This window comes from Lacerta agilis, chromosome 6 (genome assembly GCF_009819535.1).
Source record: "Lacerta agilis isolate rLacAgi1 chromosome 6, rLacAgi1.pri, whole genome shotgun sequence".
Lineage (NCBI taxonomy): Eukaryota > Metazoa > Chordata > Lepidosauria > Squamata > Lacertidae > Lacerta > Lacerta agilis.
The window spans coordinates 9,278,597-9,298,938 of NC_046317.1; the positions used below are offsets into that span (position 1 = coordinate 9,278,597).

At 43.4% G+C, this 20,342-nt stretch overlaps 2 protein-coding genes across 2 annotated transcripts in view; one reads left to right on the forward strand and one right to left on the reverse strand.

Annotated features, from left to right (window-relative positions):
* The window catches only part of NIBAN1 (niban apoptosis regulator 1), an 85,545-nt gene that overhangs the window by 34,439 nt on the left and 30,764 nt on the right, over window positions 1-20,342 (reverse strand). Inside the window, exons 2-4 of the mRNA XM_033151364.1 lie at window positions 4,913-5,043; window positions 2,274-2,405; window positions 1,185-1,299 (exon numbers count right to left, since the gene is read on the reverse strand). Of these exons, the coding sequence (XP_033007255.1) occupies window positions 1,185-1,299; window positions 2,274-2,405; window positions 4,913-5,043 (378 nt within the window). The remainder of the gene's footprint in view (window positions 1-1,184; window positions 1,300-2,273; window positions 2,406-4,912; window positions 5,044-20,342) is intronic.
* Window positions 16,332-17,322, forward strand: LOC117048037 (60S ribosomal protein L17-like). The gene is made up of 2 exons (XM_033151365.1): window positions 16,332-16,544; window positions 16,899-17,322. Exons 1-2 carry the CDS (start codon window positions 16,376-16,378, stop codon window positions 17,282-17,284), a joined length of 555 nt encoding a protein of 184 aa, XP_033007256.1. The 5' UTR covers window positions 16,332-16,375; the 3' UTR covers window positions 17,285-17,322.

A 20,342-nucleotide genomic window follows, 5' to 3' on the forward strand; every position in this document is an offset into this window, starting at 1 on the left:
CAGCAACTGTGTTTTGTGTTGTGTAGGCTCCTGTGGTGTAAGTAATGGGCTCCGCCTGCTAGCCTGCTCCCTAAAATATCACTGGATTGCTCATTTCGATATATAGGATGCCTACATTCTGCATGGACTTGTTATAATTACTTTGATAAAATACATATTTTGTTATGTGCAAATGGCTTTAGAGATCTATTAGGTCCATAAATTACCATATAGCATATATTCAAGAAACATATATTCAAGAAACAGTGACAATTGTTGACAAAGGACAGCTGGACATATAAAGGGCCCCATTACCTTCAGTAGCTTAGGGCCTCATCAAACCTAAATCCGGCCCTGGGTCTAAGAGTTGGGTGTCCCAATACCTTCCCCAGGAAAATCTACTGTTTACTGCTGAATCAGAACAAACCAGGATGGATAAAAATCAAGGATTAAAAAAATAATTTTAAAAAATCGGATTTTTAAAAATTCAAATCGGATTTTTTTAAAATTTAAATTGGATTTTTAAAATACAATGCTTTTGGAGGAAAAATCTTTCTAAATATAGTTTTCTATTTAAGTTACATTATAGTCCAAAGGCTATTCATCAGGAAATAAGGATTTGTTTTCAATTTTTCATGTGTGCTAAAACTCAGTCCAACTTGTTTTTTTTAATAAAAAAATTGTTTAACCACATCAGTTAACAAACATGGATACATATGCTATAATGTTACTGTGTTACATAAATTCTTTAAATTGCTATTAAGGAAATGATTATTTTTCTCCTTCCAATAAAGTACAGCAGAAAACTTGTCCAAATATAAACAGTTAACTTATTAAACCTCACAATAATGTCATAATTATCGGTCTATGTGTTTCTAATAGTATAACCAAATCAGTAATTTTTGATATAACTGTAAAAAACTACTCTGATAATTTATTATTCCAATAATGAAACCTTCATCTGGTTGTAAATATTAAGATTATACCAGCAAGAGTCTTTCTGTTAAAAAAAAAAGATTTAAATCAAGTCTTACTGACTAGTGACTTAAATCAAATCCAGCCTGGAACAAACTCTACTGATGTGAAGGCACCCACAAAAAATTGCTGACTCATATACCAGTCCTCCCTTTCTAAGTCTGGCCAATAATCAAATGGGGCGGTTAGGATAGAGATTGGCCATTCTACTTTCACTTGACACGCCTTACCACTCGGATCTGGAAAATGTTTATCAGATAACAAGTTATACTCCTCTTCTGTTGTCAGTACTTTGCCTCCGACAGGGAGAATGCAGGTTTTAGGACTAATGCCCTTCTGGAACGCCTGGGTTTGAGGAAGAGAAATAAGGTTAAGAAAACAAGCTTACGATAATTCTTCAACTTACTTATGTTAAAATGGGTGTACAGATATGAGAGAAGGATTGTGTTTTTTTAAGGGGTGCACAGAAACTACAGCTGGGGGTGTCTGTCATTTCTGGGGATGTCTGCTATTTTTATTTTCTTAAAAAAGAAGGGGGGGAAACCAAGTTTCCAGTCCCTGTGGGCTATGCCTCCTGAAAGCTCAGAAGTGAGAATAGGGCTTGCCGACCCCCAGCTCCTGCCCACCTAGCAGTTCGAAAGCACGTCAAAGTGCAAGTAGATAAATAGGTACCGCTCTGGTGGGAAGGTAAACAGCGTTTCCGTTGCTTTGCTCTGGTTCGCCAGAAGCAGCTTAGTCATGCTGGCCACATAACCTGGAAAAACTGTCTGCGGACAAACGCCGGCTCCCTCGGCCTGTAAAGCGAGATGAGCACTGCAACCCCAGAGTCATCCGTGACTGGACCTAATGGTCAGGGGTCCCTTTACCTTTACGATTTGGACCTGGTATCTGAAGAAGTGTGCATGCACACGAAAGCTCATACCAAGAACAAACTTAGTTGGTCTCTAAGGTGCTACTGGAAGGAATTTATTTTATTTCGTTTTGAGGTTGTTCTTTTTTTAAAAAGCAACAACAACAACCAAGCTGTGTATAAATTATACGAAATAAATAAATAACAATGGAAACGAGCAAGTGGGGAACAGTGGAGAGACTGAATTTCACGGTGCCATAAAGTAAAGAATACTTGGCAGGTCAATATTCAGATGTGATCCCTTGTAGCAGCAAGTAGGAATCACTCAGTAGGAAAAAAATCAGAGTAACGTTGGATAAAAGTGTTTTACATTTCTTCTGTTGCCACTATCCACTAGTCAGTGAAGCAGCAGTGAGGATCTCAAAACTGAACGTGACGCATCAATGCACCTGGTAAACTGACAATTTACCTCTTTGTTTTCAAAGCTCTCCACGGCATATTTGCTATTAACCACTATATATCTGTCTTTCCATTTCTTCAAGTCTTCAGCAAAATGTGACACTTCTCCTTCATAAAAGACCATGCTGGATTCTGCAGGGGGCTATAGAAAAGACAAGTTACTGAGAAATAGAAATAGCTTCTCTCTGCTTCTTCATTTGTAAAAAGAAAGGGGTGTGTTTTTTGGTGGGGGGGGGGACGGCATGTCCAAAACCTGACCAGAATATGTTTTATAGAAACTGAAAGCTTCTGGCCTGTAGCTTCTGTTGTTTGGGAGCTGGCATTGACCGCACAGTGCGAAGTTACACTGGCTAGTGAAACGTTTGCTTGAACTCTGCATGTCTCAAGTTTATGAGTCCATCTATAGTTCTGTTTTATGCTGTTGCTTTAGTTATTTTTTTTTTAATTAGCTTTAAGGATTTGTTCCAAGCTGCCTCAACGAGTGAAAACGTACTATTAAACATATAATAAATCAACAAACAAACTTAAATGCACTCTGTACTTGCTCAGAGACACTATATCCTGTTATCAGCCCCCAACCTGAGGCTTCAGCCTCTCTCAGTCCAGTTTCAAATTAAAGCCCGAGTTTCCAATTTAAAAACATCACCAGGAGGTCTTTTACCAAGGGTGGTGGTGTTCTTTGCCCTCTATATAAAGCTGATAGATGAGAATAGGAAGGAAGGAGAACGACAGCATTACATTATTTCACACTGCAACCTGCCTGTGGGTGCACTAGATCCCCCCCTCCCCACCTGCTACCCCTGATAAAGAGACCTTGTAGCTAAAAATATGTTGTGGCACTGAAAAATGTGTTGCGTGTCAAGGTCCCCACATAGCCACTCTCAGATAAAGACACAATTACTACAGGTTTTTGTTTAAAGGTTTTTGGCCACAAATTTATTGATTACAGCATGTGAGTGGTTGCTTAGGCATTGGTTCGCGACTATCCGTTCCAGCCTAGAGGTAGGAACAGAACTGATACCCGCAAGCCTGCGACAGTCAGCAAGGGAAAACATTTTGGGGAGAGCATGGAGCCGGGCGTCAGGCTCTCACCTCTCCCCAAATGCTCCCAGGGGCTCTTGCGTGGCCCTAGCCCCTTGACAGGGGTTCGCACAAGAGCATGGCGAGCCCCTGGATTCCTTTAACGGAATACCCTTGCAGCAGCAGCAGCGCTGGAGGGGCTGGCACAGCCAACCATACCCCCTCCACCAACCAAAATTAACCACTGCCTAACCGCAACCTTATTGGGACGCGGGTGGCGCTGTGGGTTAAACCACAGAGCCTAGGGCTTGCCGATCAGAAGGTCGGCGGTTCGAATCCCCTCAACGGGGTGAGCTCCCATCATTCGGTCCCAGCTCCTGCCAACCTAGCAGTTCGAAAGCATGAAGTGCAAGTAGATAAATAGATACCGCTCTGGCGGGAAGGTAAACGGCGTTTCCGTGCGCTGCTCTGGTTCGCCGGAAGTGGCTTAGTCATGCTGGCCACTTGACCCGGAAGCTATACGCTGGCTCCCTCGGCCAATAAAGTTAGATGAGCGCCACAACTCCAGAGTAGTCCACAACTGGACCTAATGGTCAGGGGTCCCTTTACCTTTAACCGCAACCTTACAAGTTGTGACGACTTGCTACGCAGCAGCCAAAAACCAAATGGCACCAGCCAATCAGCCAAATGGCAAAATTTCTACCAGGCCCCTGCCCCAAAAGCAGATGACCCCTTGACTGGCATAGCTAGGTCAATATGAACAGCCCTAAATATAGGGAGTCTTCTCTTTGTTGTCTTTGTCCATGGAGTTTTCTTGGCAGGGATACTGGAGTGGCTTGCCAGTTCCTTCTCCAGGTGAAGAGAAGACTCCCTGGAAAAGACCCTGATGTTGGGGAAGATGGAGGGCACAAGGAGAAGGGGGCAACCGAGGACGAGATGGTTGGACAGTGTTCTCGAAGCGACTGGCATGAGTTTGGCCAAACTGCGGGAGGCAGTGAAAGATAGGCGTGCCTGGCATGCTCTGGTCCATGGGGTCACGAAGAGTCGGACACGACTGAACGACTGAACAACAACAAATATAGGGAGGGTGGGCGGGTGACCCAATGCGCGCAGCGAAAAGAGGAAGCTCAACGCTGCGCACAGGGAATAAATAGCCCCTCATCAGTCAATCATAAAATTGCTACACCAAATTCTCCCCAACGACTGAGGGGGTGCCCAATCAGAAACATGGCCATTTATACTAACCCGCCCAGCAACAGAGGGGTGTCTTGGTTGCCCCCACCACAACACGTGCTCTCCATGAAGGAGAACCCGCTTTAAGGCATTGAATACAGGGAACAGGACCACTGCACTTTTTGTGGTTTGCCTGGGACACCTGGGAAGGGTAAAATGGGAAGGGAAAAGGGTAGGAAGGTTTTGCTAAATAAACAAACAAACAAACTTCATTTCTGGGTGAGGACTTGCAATTAACATTCAACAGCTATTGTGGTTTGCCAAAACCAGGAAGTGCCAAGGAGAACTTGCCCATGTGAGCAGGGGGTAAACAACCAAACCTGCGATCAATAAAAGGGTTTCAGAATGTGTAGGGCGCATTCAGCCAGTACAATAGCGAACACTTATTGTTGTTACCTTTGTTTTTAAGAAATGGGACTGCAGGTCTCTGTTTTGTTCCAGTTCATTCTGGATGTGCTTGCAGAAGGACACTGCATATTGGCGTTTATAGTGCGGACTGAAGTTCTTGATCACAGCCTCCGTCTTTCCTGAAATGAAACATTAAAATTTATTATACATTCTGCAGCTCGCTCGCTCTCTTTCTCCAGGATTCACAACTGTGAAGTTCTCAAAACTGCATTTAATACAATACTCTGCAAAAGACCTACATGATGGCATGATGTGATGGTGATGCTGCAAGACGAGGGAAGTTTGTAACGGACACCTCTGAAGTAACAAAAACATTACCTGAACTAATAGCCTTTCATTATATCTGACACAGTACCTTCCCGCCGGAGCGGGAATCAGAAGTGTGCATGCACACGAAAGCTCATACCAAGAACAAACTTAGTTGGTCTCTAAGGTGCTACTGGAAGGAATTTTTATTTTTATGTTTTATCTTCCTTTGGTGCTCAGTTTGTTAATACAGTTGGCCCTCTCACCGAAACTCCTCCATATGTGATTGGCAAGCTTTAATGACAGAATATATGCAGTTAGCGGCAATGACGGGAAGAATGAGAGGTCAATTCAATCAAAAAACACAAAAAGAATGGGAAGTTTTTATTGATTATTTAAACCAGTACAGTAACATCAAAATCTCCTGGCAATAGGAAGGTGAAATCTGCATATGTACTGATTATTAACATATCATTAGAAAGAAATAGAAGACTAAACTGGATGTAACAAGACCTGTGTGAGAAAAAAAAGGTTAAGATAAAGAAACAAAGAGTACAAACGGAAGTCCAATTTATGTATTTGTATATTGTACTGTATATTGTATTAGTGTTGTAAGTTGTAATTTTAATGTAGATTTCTTATTTCTTTTCTTTTCTTTTTTCCCTTTCCCCTTTGTTTCTTCCCCTTTTTTCCTTCTTCTTCCTCCCCCCCTTTCTTTTTCCCATCCCCTCCTAATCCCACTCTCTTTTATACTTTTTTCGTTTGTCTTTTGATCCTCTTTTTAGGATTATTCTTTTAGTATTGTTAAATTATGTACGGGTTGTATATAGAAGTGTGTGTGTTTCTTTTCTGTGTGTGTTTTGAAATTGCTATGTATTCTGTTGAGTTATGTGTATGATTTTGCTGTTTAATAAAATTAATAAAAGTTATTTAAAAAAGAAAAGAAACTCCTCCATAGGTTCCCTCACTTGCACACATTTGTCAGCTCTTCTGAAAGAGTTCTCGGCCTTCTTACATATGGAAAACATGAAGCAGAGTTTATTGGGATTTTTTTAAAGAGAGACATTACTACATCTGGCCGCTGTTTACAGTATTTCTTCCTTGCAGCTGTTTCAAATTGTTTAAACACTTCCATTGTGCTCTCTCCTCTTGTTATTGGGTAGGCTCCACATCCTTGCATTTTACGGCAGAGATAATTGAAGGTCTCAAAGACATTCGTAGTGCTTTCTGTATCTCGAGTCTCTCTCTCTCTCTCTCCCTATCTGTGGCTCAGCGGTTTGAAAATATCCCCATCTGTTTTGGGTTGGAGGCCATTCCTATGGTAACCTCAGCATTTTAGCACATGGGGAAGTAGCATGATTAAATGAATGCATTTTCATTTATCAGACTCTTTAGTAACATTATAAGCAGCTCTTTACTACTATTAGCAATTGTTCATTATTGATGATTTTTCTTTTTATCCCCACCTTCCAACAAGAAGCTCCATTAGGACTGGGTTGGCTTTGCCACAATGGGCAATGCCATTGTTAGTCCACTTAAGACAAGGAGATTTTGCGCAGCATAATTGTTATGTATTGAAGTTCTCATCCTAGGCCACTAGGGGTGTGTGTATATAGTTCATTCTGCTGCAGTTCTCACTCAGGTCCGCACATGCAAATGAGGGATTGAAAGAGAGGTTCAGGGATTGGGTAACTACAGAAAGTTGTTACTGTTGCTTGTAGCTGAGTTCTATATAAGCAGGCTGCTGAGCCCTTCAGTTCAGTCCTGTTCCAGCCTGAGAATAAACAGAGCTGCTTGGAGAATCACTGTGTCGTCTGCTGTGTCCACCCACTATTTAATAATAATGTTTTCGCCTTCCATTCTGTAAAACAGGCCACAAGTCACTCTGAATCTCATTTCCATGCTTTGTGTTTGTTCTTTCCTGAGCGGTGGGAAGTTCAGGGCAGCCGCTATGGCTTCCTTTGGAGCAGAGAACACTTGGGAAATTTATGATCTGTGCAATAATCTCGTTTATTCCCAAATGTGCAGGAAGAGATGGCAGAAGGGATTTGCAGGCAGGCAGTCGGGTCTCAAAGCAACACGAGTCCAATACTGTGAAATTCTAAACAAACATCCCTGCTGCCATATCAAATATGCTTCTTTGTGAACAAATTTCCCTCCCACACTGCAGGTGAATGTCTTTCAAGATACATTTCAAGGGGGCTTTAGATAAAAATATTAGACAGGTTGCTCAATCGCCAAATATCTATCATTCACCATCAGCAACCAGGTTATAGAAAAAACACGAACAGAACAACATGGCTGAAACAGGTCTACTCTAAGTAATACTTCGTTGAATACCACCCCTTCACTTAAAATGTCACTGTCTCAATGGGCAGCCTATGGAACTACTTTCCACTGCATCAGATGCTCTTGACAAAAATACAGTGGTACCTTGGTTTATGAACTTAAATCCGTTCCGGAAGTCCGTTCTTAAACCAAAGTGTTCTTAAAGCAAGGCATGCTTTCCCATAGCAGCGGGGGACTCAATTTACAAATGTAACACACTCAACAGGAAGCGGAACATGTTCTGCTTCCAAGGCAAAGTTCACAAACCAAAACACCTACTTCCAGGTTTGCAGCGTTCTTAATCCAAGTTGTTCATAAACTAAGCTGTTCTTAAACCAAGGTACCACTGTACCAGCATTATACCTTTCATTCTGCAAAATAGGTTCCCCCAACACTTACAATCTACTTTCCATAAGCATTGGTTTTTTATGCCAAACAAATAGATATAAATACCTTTGCTTCTAAACACCCTGTCTCGGTGTAGACAGACCCTCTGAAAGAAGCAATTGCGGTGGCAAAGGAAAAATATGCATCCCTCTCCCTCTATCCTCTGAAGCAGAGCTCAGAAAGAAAGGAAGAATGGACACCCGAAAATCAGTTCGCTCAAGAAGCTTCCCTGTCCACAGGAACAAGGGCAAACATCATTAAGCAAACTTGGTTTTACCAAGTTTCCACCTGTTTCCCTCTGCTGTTCATGTTCAAACATTATTGAGGTATAGGAGTTAAGACTGCACTTTCCACATCAGAACAAAGACAACACGGAGGGCTTATCCTTTTGCCTCATTCTTTAAAGCTCTGTGTCTGAATGCTTTCATCATTATTATTATTTTGCCCTGCCACCTTCCCCAGGAAAACCCACTCTTTACCGCTGAATTGGAACAAACAGCAATTTGGGTTTTCCGTGACTGACGTTTGCTCCAATTCAGCAGTAAAGAGCAGGTAGATTATCCCTGAGTGGAGTCATGGAAGAATAATGCAGAGTTCTCTTACGCTTTGCATCTTAGCGAAGAAGCTGTCCAGTGAGCAGAGGATGCTGGGAAGAAGCTCTACGACTCTTACGATATAAGCTAAGAGTCCAGAAGAAAGAGCCATGTAATAGGAAATAGTCGGGAGAAGCCTGCACTCTGACCCCAGCCTCACTTCAACAGTCTTCACATAGACATTGACTATTTCACTTACTTATTTAAGACGTATTTCAAATATAAACCATTTAACCAAAGAACCATGACTAAAATACTGTCAGAAAGTGATCCTGCCAGATTGTGGCAGGTTGGGGTAAGGAAGAAGCAATCAAGAGTTTCCCTGCTAATGAAGCAAATGAGCAAGCTTGACCTGAAAGCTTTGACGGGGTCAGGGAATACCATGTTATCCATCTGGTCAGCTGTAGTTAGGACACTGTCACTTCCTGCTCTGGCTAAAACTGGATGATGGCACACGGGCCAAATTCCTCCTTGATATGTATCCTATAATTTTGAGATTTGGAATTATATGTTGCGTTCAACGAACACCGATGAGCCACACCAAAGGGAGGAGACAGCATGTACAATAATAATGCCCCTCCGTGTATTGGGAATGTGTTCCAGGCATCAGATTCTCTACCAGTGAGAAAAGTAAAGGATTCGAAGCCCATGAAAGTGTTTATGAAACCAAAGTAACTCTGCAAAAGAATATGGCCCGGGAAACGAGAACTTTACTAATTCTTGCTCATGCTTGTTTTCCCTTCAGATTTCCAAAAACTTGACAAATGAGCTTCCTCCTTAGCCCATTTCCAAATTTAGTCCTGATTCTTTGGTATGGATGTTAAGAGTTGTTTGAGGTGAAGCTAAGCCAAGTTTTCTTCCATTAGTCTGCTTGGCTGGATTGATTGTAGCTAGCCTGGGGAGGGAAAAGCGACGCCAACAGCTCAAGGAGGCGAAAATCTCTTCTGGGGGAACGATGGCCAGAGTCCAAGGAGGAAGAGCCATGGCTCCATCTCAGAGCACATGCTTTGCATGAATAGACGTTTCCTCCAGCACTCACTCACCATTCCACCCCGGTGCCCGCTCACTGGCATTGCCCACTCAGATGAATGCCCGCACGCACCACACGAGCAGGGCAAGGGTCTGCGGGAGTGCCTGGCCTGAGCTGGCAGCCTCCTTCCCCTGCTTTCTCAGTTGGGGTCTTTGCCATTGGTGCTGCCCGCAGCATGTTGGGGGAAAGGCGACTAAGCGAGGCAGGCGAGACCCAGGCCAGCACCAAGCAAGTTTTGGTGCCCTCAGGGCACCAGGTCAGGAGTAACAGCTGAGGGCAGCCCCCCCCCCCGGAAGCAGCATGCCACCAGTCACCCGACCACATGCCCCGTGCAATCGATCTTCATTTGAAACAAACCATCTTAATTTAAAACAAAATTTAATACACCCACAAACAACCTCACCAGAGATGGGAAAGAAGCTCTAAAAAGCAACCACCCCAACTGGCTCATTTTTGACGGCTGAAAGCATATGATACACCCATCAAAGCAAGATTCACATAAGCAGAAAATCCCGTGGGTCAGATTAAATATTCATCGTTTATTAATAGTTCACATGATTTGGTCCTGTGGTGATATTCTTAACTGAGTTTTTTCCTTCCTCCAAACCAGGCATAGGCAAACTCGGCCCTCCAGATGTTTTGGGACTACAATTCCCATCGTCCCTGACCATTGGTCGTGTTAGCTAGGAATCATGGGAAATGTAGGCCAAAAACACCTGGAGGGCCAAGTTTGCCTATGCCTGCTCCAAACGCACATAAACACTGATCTCCCCTATCACATGTGCAGAATAGTGTTATTGCTATACTGGGCTGAGGTTTTTACAGCCTTCTCTTTATTCTGATTTGTCAACCTCTTCCGTCTCGCTCCTTAAAACAAAACAAAAACAATTAAAAGATGGCTGAGTCATGAGTCACATGGGCTGATTGCTTGCATCAATCATCTACCCTACAAAACTGGGGCAGATGCTGCATTCATGGAATTCTTCCCCCTCCCTGAGCGATTTCATTACCTGTGGGCTGAAAGCATGAATAAGTTTGCAAGTTCCCTTTCTGCTTCTACTCCCCAGCCTTTAACAGCAGCCGGACACAGGAAACAGCCAACGCTTCTTCTGTTACTTAGATCTCTTTCCCTGGTACCTCCACGGCTTAAAGAGGAGTACAAAGCAAACACCACAATCCCATCAATTCCGCCATATATATGAGCTGCTGCTCATAAGATGTAGTTTGGAAAACAGCAACACGTTGGCTGTGGCGTGTGTACTTGCTTCACATGGCAACCTGAAATTCTGGACAGACTCATTTTCTGCCATTTATTTCAAAATGTACACTATGCCTCATTTTCACAAGTGTCAACGGTAAGTCCCTATTTCCTAGCAGAAAATGTGAAGTCATAAAGGCGGCGGCAGGAGGTGGAGAGAGCTGCCCACCACTGCCGTAAGCAAACTGCGTTGCAAGATTTTGGCTTCTTGTAAATCTACTTTATCCGAGCTCCAACAGTCAAATCTATTCAGATTAAGTCTATGTATGAGTAATCAGCAGCCTTGTATAATAGGAGAAGGGACGCAGGGGCGCTGTGGGTTAAACCACAGAGCCTAGGGCTTGCCGATCAGAAGGTCGGCGGTTCGAATCCTCGCAACGGGGTGAGCTCCCATTGCTCGGTCCCTGCTCCTGCCAACCTAGCAGTTCGAAAGCACGTCAAAGTGCAAGTAGATAAATAGGTACCGCTTTGGCGGGAAGGTAAACGGCATTTACGTGCGCTGCTAAGTGGCTTAGTCATGCTGGCCACGACCCGGAAGCTGTACACCGGCTCCCTCGGCCAGTAAAGCGAGATGAGCACCGGAACCCCAGAGTCGTCCGCGACTGGACCTAATGGTCAGGGGTCCCTTTACCCTTTATAATAGGAGAACCAAGCGGATCAGATTCCACAGGCTAAAAGCTTTTTGGCTCTTACTAAAAGCTCACATCTTTGTCCTGCTACTGGAAGGAAGGGGAGAACCCCTCTCCTAACAACTTCATTAGGAGTCCCAAGTGAAACAGCATTTCCTGCTAGCCTCTTTTGCACTCATCCTCACACCCGCAAATATTGTAGTGGCCTGTACGAAATACCTTGCTGGCTGCTTCTGCAGGCGACAACCAGCCATACTTTTTATCTGGAATGAGCCATGCGCTTGTGCATGCTTCAAGCTCACTTCCGCTTTGCTCCCCCAACAACATGGAAAGAAACAAACAAGGAGGCAGGTGCCATAGTTTATTGCTTCCTAACAAGCCACAATCTGTAAGTGAATAACAAACCAGTCATGGCTTGTTGGGGACAAACAACCCATAATCTGTAGTTTAGATGTAACCCGATTCCAAGGCTTCCTGATTTATTGATCATGATAATTTCCTTAATTTTTGGTTCCACACTGATCCCATTAATGCCAATGGAGGAGTGAAGTGGGAGTGATGGGGCAGTGTCCATTAGAACATTGCTTGCTCTACATTCTACATGAGCAATGATAAGCCAGAAGATCTAGCTAAGCCTCTCTCTTATCCAGGGGTCAGCAAACTTTTTCAGCAGGGGGCCGGTCCACTGTCCCTCAGACCTTGTGGGGGGCCGGACTATATTTTGAAAAAAAAAGTATGAACGAATTCCTATGCCCCACAAATAACCCAGAGATGCATTTTAAATAATAGCACACATTCTATTCATGTAAAAACACCAGGCCGGCCCCACAAATAACCCAGAGATGCATTTTAAATAAAAGCACACATTCTACTCATGTAAAAAGATGCTGGTTCCCGGACCGTCCGCGGGCCGGATTTAGAAGGCAATTGGGCTGCATCCAGCTCCCGGGCCTTAGTTTGGGGACCCCCTGCTCTTATCACTACGGGGCCTTTGCTGTGGTTTGCATCTGAATACTTCCACTCGTGTGGAAAATCCATCAGGATAACAAAAGCCATGTCCAAATTTTATCCCCTCTCCTGCTATTATAGAGAAATTCTTGAACCAATCTTAATCCTGGGTGCATAAATCAAGAACAAGATGTGTTTCCTTTTCCAGTACTAAACGAAATCCAACAGCTTCTCTGAAAGTGCTGCCACAAAAGGTACTGCTCGCTGAAAGCAAAGCTATTTGGTTTCCTCTTCCAACAATGTGAAGTTAAGTATGAACAAACAGCAGCCCCATAGAAGTCTAGTGTGAGGGATCCTATTCCCTCCCCTTTCAATACTTCCCCAAGAAGTGACTCTCCCTAAGTTTCACTGACAACTAGGATGAATCCTTCAGTGTTCATATGGGAGTTGTCTCTGGGGTACCTCAGGGCTCTACGGTTGAAAACCTCTTGCCACCTATGGGATCTCCCTACCAGGGTTCCCAACAGAGCCAGTTTGGTGTAGTGGTTAAGAGCGGCAGACTCGTAATCTGGGGAACCGGGTTCGTGTCTGCACTCCTCCACATGCAGCTGCTGGGTGACCTTGGGCTAGTCACACTTCTCTGAAGTCTCTCAGCCCCGCTCACCTCACAGAGTGTTTGTTGTGGGGGAGGAAGGGAAAGGAGAATGTTAGCCGCTTTGAGACTCCTTCGGGTAGTGAAAAGCGGGATATCAAATCCAAACTCTTCTTCTTCTTCCAACTACTGCAGTTTGCCTTCCCTTTAAGCAACTACGTGGCACACTGGGCTTCACTGTCCAGCCCTCTGTATGACAGGAGAATAAGCAAACAGTTTCCTCTTCCACAGGAAAGCTTTGTTCTCTCCTCTTAGTCACACCTCTTAAGGTACTGATACACTGCCACAGTCAGTGAACGTTTAAGCACATTTAACTTTATTAGGTAACTTGAAAACATGGATGTCTCGGGTTATTACTGGTACAAATCTTCTTCTCATGTAATTCAGCTTAGCTATAATATTACCTGCATCCCTTTAGCAATGGTAAGGACCTTTTCTCCCATTCCCCAAAGCCTAACCTTGCAGTTTTTTTTTTCTAATCCTCCACCCCCAACTGCCAACCCCCCAACTGCCTTTCAAGGTTGTTCCCCCTCCTTTTAGAATGCCAACTAGCTCCGCCTCCCAGGGAACACCTACCTAACATGGGAGTCATAGGTTAACCCATGATGAACCAGGCATTATTCCGCCACATCTAGCATCTTTAATATGTGCCTTTATAAATGAAGGGCCCTACAAGTCTTGATTCGCTGTCGAAGGGCAGATTTCAGATTTGTGCTGAGCTTCTAGCAAGGTGCTTCATTACTCTTTAAAATGACATTCTAAATCAACTTGCTCTCCTCCTCCTCCTCCTCTTCCCACACTTACTCACTAGGGCGTCATAGAATGTGAGTCTGGGCTCTAATTCATGCTGCGTACAATCTCATCACCCTTTCATTTTTGTTATGCATGCTAGATTGGAAACTCCCCAGCCTTAGGAATGTCCCACAAGGGTGAGAATCGCTGCTTTACCCTGGGCAAAAAGCCAAGCTAAGTTTTCGCTATAATTAGAGAACAAGTCTTGCAGACATGGTTTAAGTGAAAATAGACCAAAATTGGTCGTACTCCAAACCTCCTCACTCCTTTCAAGTCAAGAGCAAAGTCACAGCCTTTAGAAGCGCATGCATGCCACTCCAAAGAACCAAGACCGAAAGGGCAAAGGGGTTCCCTGGATGGCTAGGGAAGTAGTAAACAAGGACCATATTGGCCACATTCACACACGGTGCCAAGATGTGTTTCAGTGATACATGGAATGAGCCCAAGCAAAGCATAAGGTTTGTATACTTTCCCTTATTCCTCATGATGAGGAGAAAGTCTCTGGCATGGTTTCACTTTTACTTAACCCTGGCTTACTGTTGCATTGAAACAAAGGATTCTGGTTTAAAACAAACTCTGGTTAGTTTAATAAGCCAGCTTTCTAACCTATGGTTTGAGGTTAATTATGATTCAGATTGAGAAGTCCAGAAGTGAGAGCTGGACCATAAAGAAGACTGATCGCCGAAGAATTGATGCTTTTGAATTATGGTGCTGGAGGAGACTCTTGAGAGTCCCATGGACTGCAAGAAGATCAAACCTATCCATCCTTAAAGAAATCAGCCCTGAGTGCTCACTGGAAGGACAGATCCCGAAGTTGAGGCTCCAGTACTTTGGCCACCTCATAAGAAGAGAAGACTCCCAGGAAAAGACTCTGATGTTGGGAGGGCACAAGGAGAAGGGGAAGACAGAGGATGAGATGGTTGGACAGTGTTCTCGAAGCGACTGGTAGGAGTTTGGCCAAACAGCGGGAAGCAGTGGAGGATAGGGGTGCCTGGCGTGCTCTGGTCTATGGGGTCACGAAGAGTCAGACACGACTGAACAACTGAACAACAACAACATGATTCAGATTAAGTATATATATGAGTAATCAGCAGCCTTGTATAATAGGAGAAGGGGGCGCAGGGGCGCTGTGGGTTAAACCACAGACCCTAGGGCTTGCCGATCAGTAGGTTGGCGGTTCGAATCCCCGCAACAGGATGAGCTCCCATTGCTCTGTCCCAGCTCCTGCCAACCTAGCAGTTCGAAAGCACACCAGTGCAAGTAGATAAATAGGTACTGCTGCGGCGGGAAGGTAAACGGCATTTCCGTGCGCTCTGGTTTCCATCATGGTGTTCTGTTGTGCCAGAAGTGGTTTAGTCCTGCTGGCCGCATGATCCAGAAAGCTGTCTGTGGACAAACGCCGGCTCCGTTGGCCTGAAGCGAGATGAGTGCCACACCCCATAGTCACCGTCTAGGGGTCCTTTACCTTTTAACTTGTTGTAAGGGTGCAAATCAACTTGAAGGCCAGAGCACATGTGACCACCCTGATATTGTTAATTACACAAAGCATCCTGAATGCACAATAAAAAGGATGTCCAGAGGGAACGTGGCTTAGACTGGATTTCTTTTTATTTTGTGTTGTCTGTAAACCTCTCACATGTGTGCAAAAAAACAAAAAACCCTGTACAGTAGTACAGAATCTAGATGCAATCTGGCTGACCATTGAAAGGACACACTGCGAGACGAGAGTCCAGGAGGACTTTCCTTATGCAGTACTCCTATGTTTGCACTTTTAAGAGATTGAGCCAAGACGACAACCCCTTTCAATGTCAAGCCCTCTCCAGATGGATTCTCCCCATCTGAATCCGTCTGAATGAATCGGACAGTGCCAAATTCCTCCTCTCCACTCCGGCTCCTTATGCATGCAAAATTCATCTCAGGCCATCTGTATTTCCTTGTCTTGCGGAAGATAGATTGGTCCCCTATTTGCCAAATAATGAGAGTTGTACACACAGAGGAGAATCGCATAAATATAGCTCTGGAACAGAAACAATAGCACAGCTTCAGTTGGAGCAAAGGGAGCCAAATAAACAACAGCAAAATTTGGCTCTGCCGTCGTGTTTTTTCGTTTTAAAAAAGACACGTACAGTCAAAGCACAGAAAAGAAACTACGGAACACTCTGAGACAGAAACTGTAACCGGGGAAAGGGGAGGCAGGACGCCAAAAAAAACCAAACAGGTTGCCAATGTCCAGTCCCACATCAGCTACGGTGAAGGAGCCCACCTGGTTTTTGAACACTTGAGATTGTTCAATATATAAAATAACCCTTAAAGTTTTCATTAAAGGAATAGAGAAGGAGACATCAGTGGCAGAGCACATGTCTTGAAAATATTAAGTTCAGCTCCTGGCATCACTAGTTCAAGAATTCAGTTTTCCCAGGAGAAAGACCTCTACCCACAAGTTTTTACTGTTTTTGCCAATAAGAATGGACCTGATATTGAACTTGATGCACCAATAATCAGGCTCCAGTATTACAGTAGTGGTCAGAAAAGTGGAATGCGCTTTCTTTTCCCCGGTGGTAGCTGTGGCTGTAAGGTAAGCTCTGAAAATGGTCCACTACTCACTTGATCCGGAGAACCCCACAAAATCATGCAAGTCAAGGGGGTCCAACCTTCGTGTTCACTTTAAGAACACACGTGAGACTGCCCAGGCTATCAAGGGTATGCACATCCGGAAAGCTACCAAGTACTTGAAGGATGTGACCCTAAAGAAGCAATGTGTTTGTTGTAATGTGGGGGTCGCGATTCAGCAAGTGATTTCAGCTCTGACATAACCGGCAGGAGACAGCTTCTTCATGTAACACTCTTTATTCAGGGGAACTGAGGAGAGGGATGCTACATTTATAGGGACAGAAAGACTGGCTAGAAAGGATACATTTTGGAGGGAACAATCTCAAGCAATCACAAAGCTGCCTTTTGGTGGAAACCAGTAAGACTGAGGATCCAAATGCAGCAACTTGAATGAACCAATAGTAGCTGTTCCTTCTGGAACAGGAAGGCAGTTACTTTCCCCTAATGTGAATACAGACAATAGTAATTCAGATATTATAACCCTTGAATCAATACACAACAGTGTTCCCTTCCGTCGTTACAATGGTGGCGTTGGCAGGTGTGCCCAGGCCAAGCAGTGGGGCTGGACACAGGGGTGTTGGCCAAAAAAGAGTGCTGAGTTCCCCCTGCACATGGTCAAAAATGCTGAGAGCAATGCTGAGCTCAAGGGTTTGGATGTAGACTCTCTGGTAATTGAGCACATTCAGGTTAACAAAACACCCAAAATGTGCAGGCGAACCTACAGGGCTCATGGTCGCATTAACCCCTACATGAGTTCTCCTTGCCACGTTGAGATGATCCTCACAGAGAAGGAGCAAATTGTCCCTAAGCCAGAAGAGGAAGTTGCTCAAAAGAAGAAGGTATCTCAAAAGAAACTGAAGAAGCAGAAACTGATGGCTCGGGAATAAACATCTATTTAGTTTACAAATAAAAAACAAAATTTTAAGTTAAAAAAGAAAAAAGAAAAGAAAAGAGGAATGCGATATATGGTATGTCGAACAGGGAAGTTCAGCTGGAGAGCAGGGTTTAGGAAAGAAAACTCTGTATAAAAACTAATGAGTTGTGCATAAGGCACATTTCGAAATCATTTGTCATCCAGATTGAAATAAATCTGTTTATGTTCAGAACACTGTTTCCAGAGCAAATAATGTTTGCCACAACAAAGATCTTAGCATCAGGCCGTTTTAGTTCTCTTGAGTTTCCTTCCCTTTTTTTCCTCAGATGCTCTTTGTGGTACAGTTGTTTTAGCAGGGCAGTAGTTGTGGCAGTATTGCCACAACAGTGTTTCCTAAAGTGGTGTGTGTGTGAGTGACACTCAGCTGCAGTGGAAGGAAGGAAGGCTGTTAGTCATACTGGGAAAAAAATATTTTATGGAACTGCCGCCAATTTGCACATCATTGTCCCCAGTGCATACCCTATACACATCCCACGTACATAATACAATTTAAAATATTCCCATGCACAATGGGAATAGCATATTGCTAGGGGCTGAGAGCCCTTTCCCCTTATAACAGCACTTAGAAACTGTTAACTTCAAGGGACAGCTCAAACATGCCAAGTCATCACCTGATACCTGCAGCATCAAATGATGATTTATGATTTTTTTTAAAATTAAGCAGAAGTCCTACGTCAGGGTCAGTTCTTGGATTAAAATGGGAGTCTCTTAGGTCGCTGCACGAACTCACAGCATAACACAAGGCTAGGCAGCCCGTAGTGCTTCAGATGCTGTCCTATTACAGCTCCTAGCCAGCATGGCAAATTACCAATACAGTGGTACCTTGGTTCTCAAACGCCTTGGTTCTCAAACTCAGAAAACCCGGAAGTAAATGTTCCGGTTTTCAAACGTTTTTCAAAAACCGAACATCCGATGCGGCAGTCAGCTATTGTTTCCGGGGCACTTGCGCCAATCAGAAGCTGTGCCTTGGTTTCTGAACATTTCAGAAGTCAAATGGACTTCCGGAACTGACATGAGTTTGGCGCTTTTGTTCTTGCTATTTATTTTGCGTATTTTTGTTTTTGAGGCTTTTTCCATTAATTTGTTTTTGTGACTGTGTGGAACCCAGTTCAGCTACTGATTGATTGATTGTATGACTGTGGAAATGGATTAAAAAAAACCCCATCCAAACAATGACTATCAACAGTGCAGGTAAGAAAAAAAATCATTTTAATTTTTATCAACAATACTGTCTTATTTATTTTATAGTACAGTACATTGATTATTGCTTTCATTTTATGGATCAGTGGTCTCAAAGTGTTGCATTGGGCAAAAGGCCCTTCTTCTGAGCTACGCCAATAAAACTCAGAGACTAGAGGAGCTAGGAGTCCATGTAGATATATATCAAAAGCTCATACCAAGAACAAACTTAGTTGGTCTCTAAGGTGCTACTGGAAGGAATTTTTTTACTTTTTATTTTGTTCTCATTAGATAGTAAAATTTATGTTAAATTGCTGTTTTAGGGGTTGTTTTTAAAAGTCTGGAATGGATTAATTCGCTTTGCATTACTTTCTATGGGAAAATGTCCCTTGGTTTTGGAACGGATTAAGTTTGAGAACCAAGGTACCACTGTATTAGGGAGTTGTAGTCCAACAACATTTGACAGGCTGCAGGTTGTCCAAGGGATATGGGGAAGAAACTATAAGTGGGAACCTTTGGCCATAATTGGCTATCCCAACTGGCTAGTAGCAGTGCCATTTCCCAGGCTCTCATGAGATTATTATTTTTTTACTCAGTAATAATCACAAATAAATGAGAATAAAAATGTGCGCCCCACCACCGAAACCATTCCATCCAACCTCGCAAAATGTCGACACCTCTTGCGGCGGTTTGACCCCTTTCCGTTTTAACAGTACAAATTCTACAAACACCCTCCATATCTTCTCAAAATCGTTTCTCCTGCATATTCCCCGTCTTACCTTAATGGCACATGTTAATTTATCATTAATAGCTATATCCCACACCTCTTTATACCATTCTTCCATTTTATTTTCCGCTTGCCCCTTCCGCATCCTAGCTATCATAATTCGTGCCGCTGTCAATACATTTGTGAGCAAGTCCTTCATAGCCTGTGAACCTTCCACCCCATCGTAAATTGATAATAATTCTACGTCTGGAATTTGGGTCAGCTTTAACCCAGTGATTTCTGTTATTTCCTTAAACACCCTTTGCCCCCCAAAAATGTAAATATTTACACCCCCACCACATGTGAACATAATTCCCTGTTTCCTGGCATCCCCTCCAACATAACACTGAATATTGTTTATTTGATTTAATCTGACTCGTTTCATGAGATTTTAAAAGCGTAACAACAACTTTGTACTTGTTTCAGGAGCTTTCAAGTTGCTCAGAAAAAACTCAAATTTGTGTAGTGTTCACCAAAAGACAACAATACTGAAATGCTAAAATCTATTATCAACAAGCCCAGGGATGGAGTTTAGAAAACCTCAACCAACATAAATATAAGATTATATTGCATACTGCTCAGGGGTCCCAAATTGCCGCTCGCTCTCCCCAAGTCATTTCCCCCGAATTGCAGGTCTCTATTTGGCATAAGAAAACACACTATAGGAAAAATATTTCTAATCGCCATAATGATAGCTTTAGACTTTTAACATTCCACAGTTATTGTAACAGGGAAATGGTCTTAGCCAACAGCTGGAAAAGTAATTGGCTGATCCTAGGAGGAAAACTATATTGGTTTTACAGATGTCACCATTCTCATCTTTCTAAGTGGATTAAATTGCTGATTGCAGATGGAACCTTAAGCTACAAAACTGGATTTTTCAACCTTAGCACTGGAAATATTTAAAGCATGGCAAAGTCACAATTTGGATCCAGGTCCATAATTTGTATGAAACCAAAGCCTATTTCAATCTTAGAAGAAGAAGAAGAAGAAGAAGAAGAAGAGTTTGGATTTGATATCCCGCTTTATCACTACCCGAAGGAGTCTCAAAGCGGCTCACATTCTC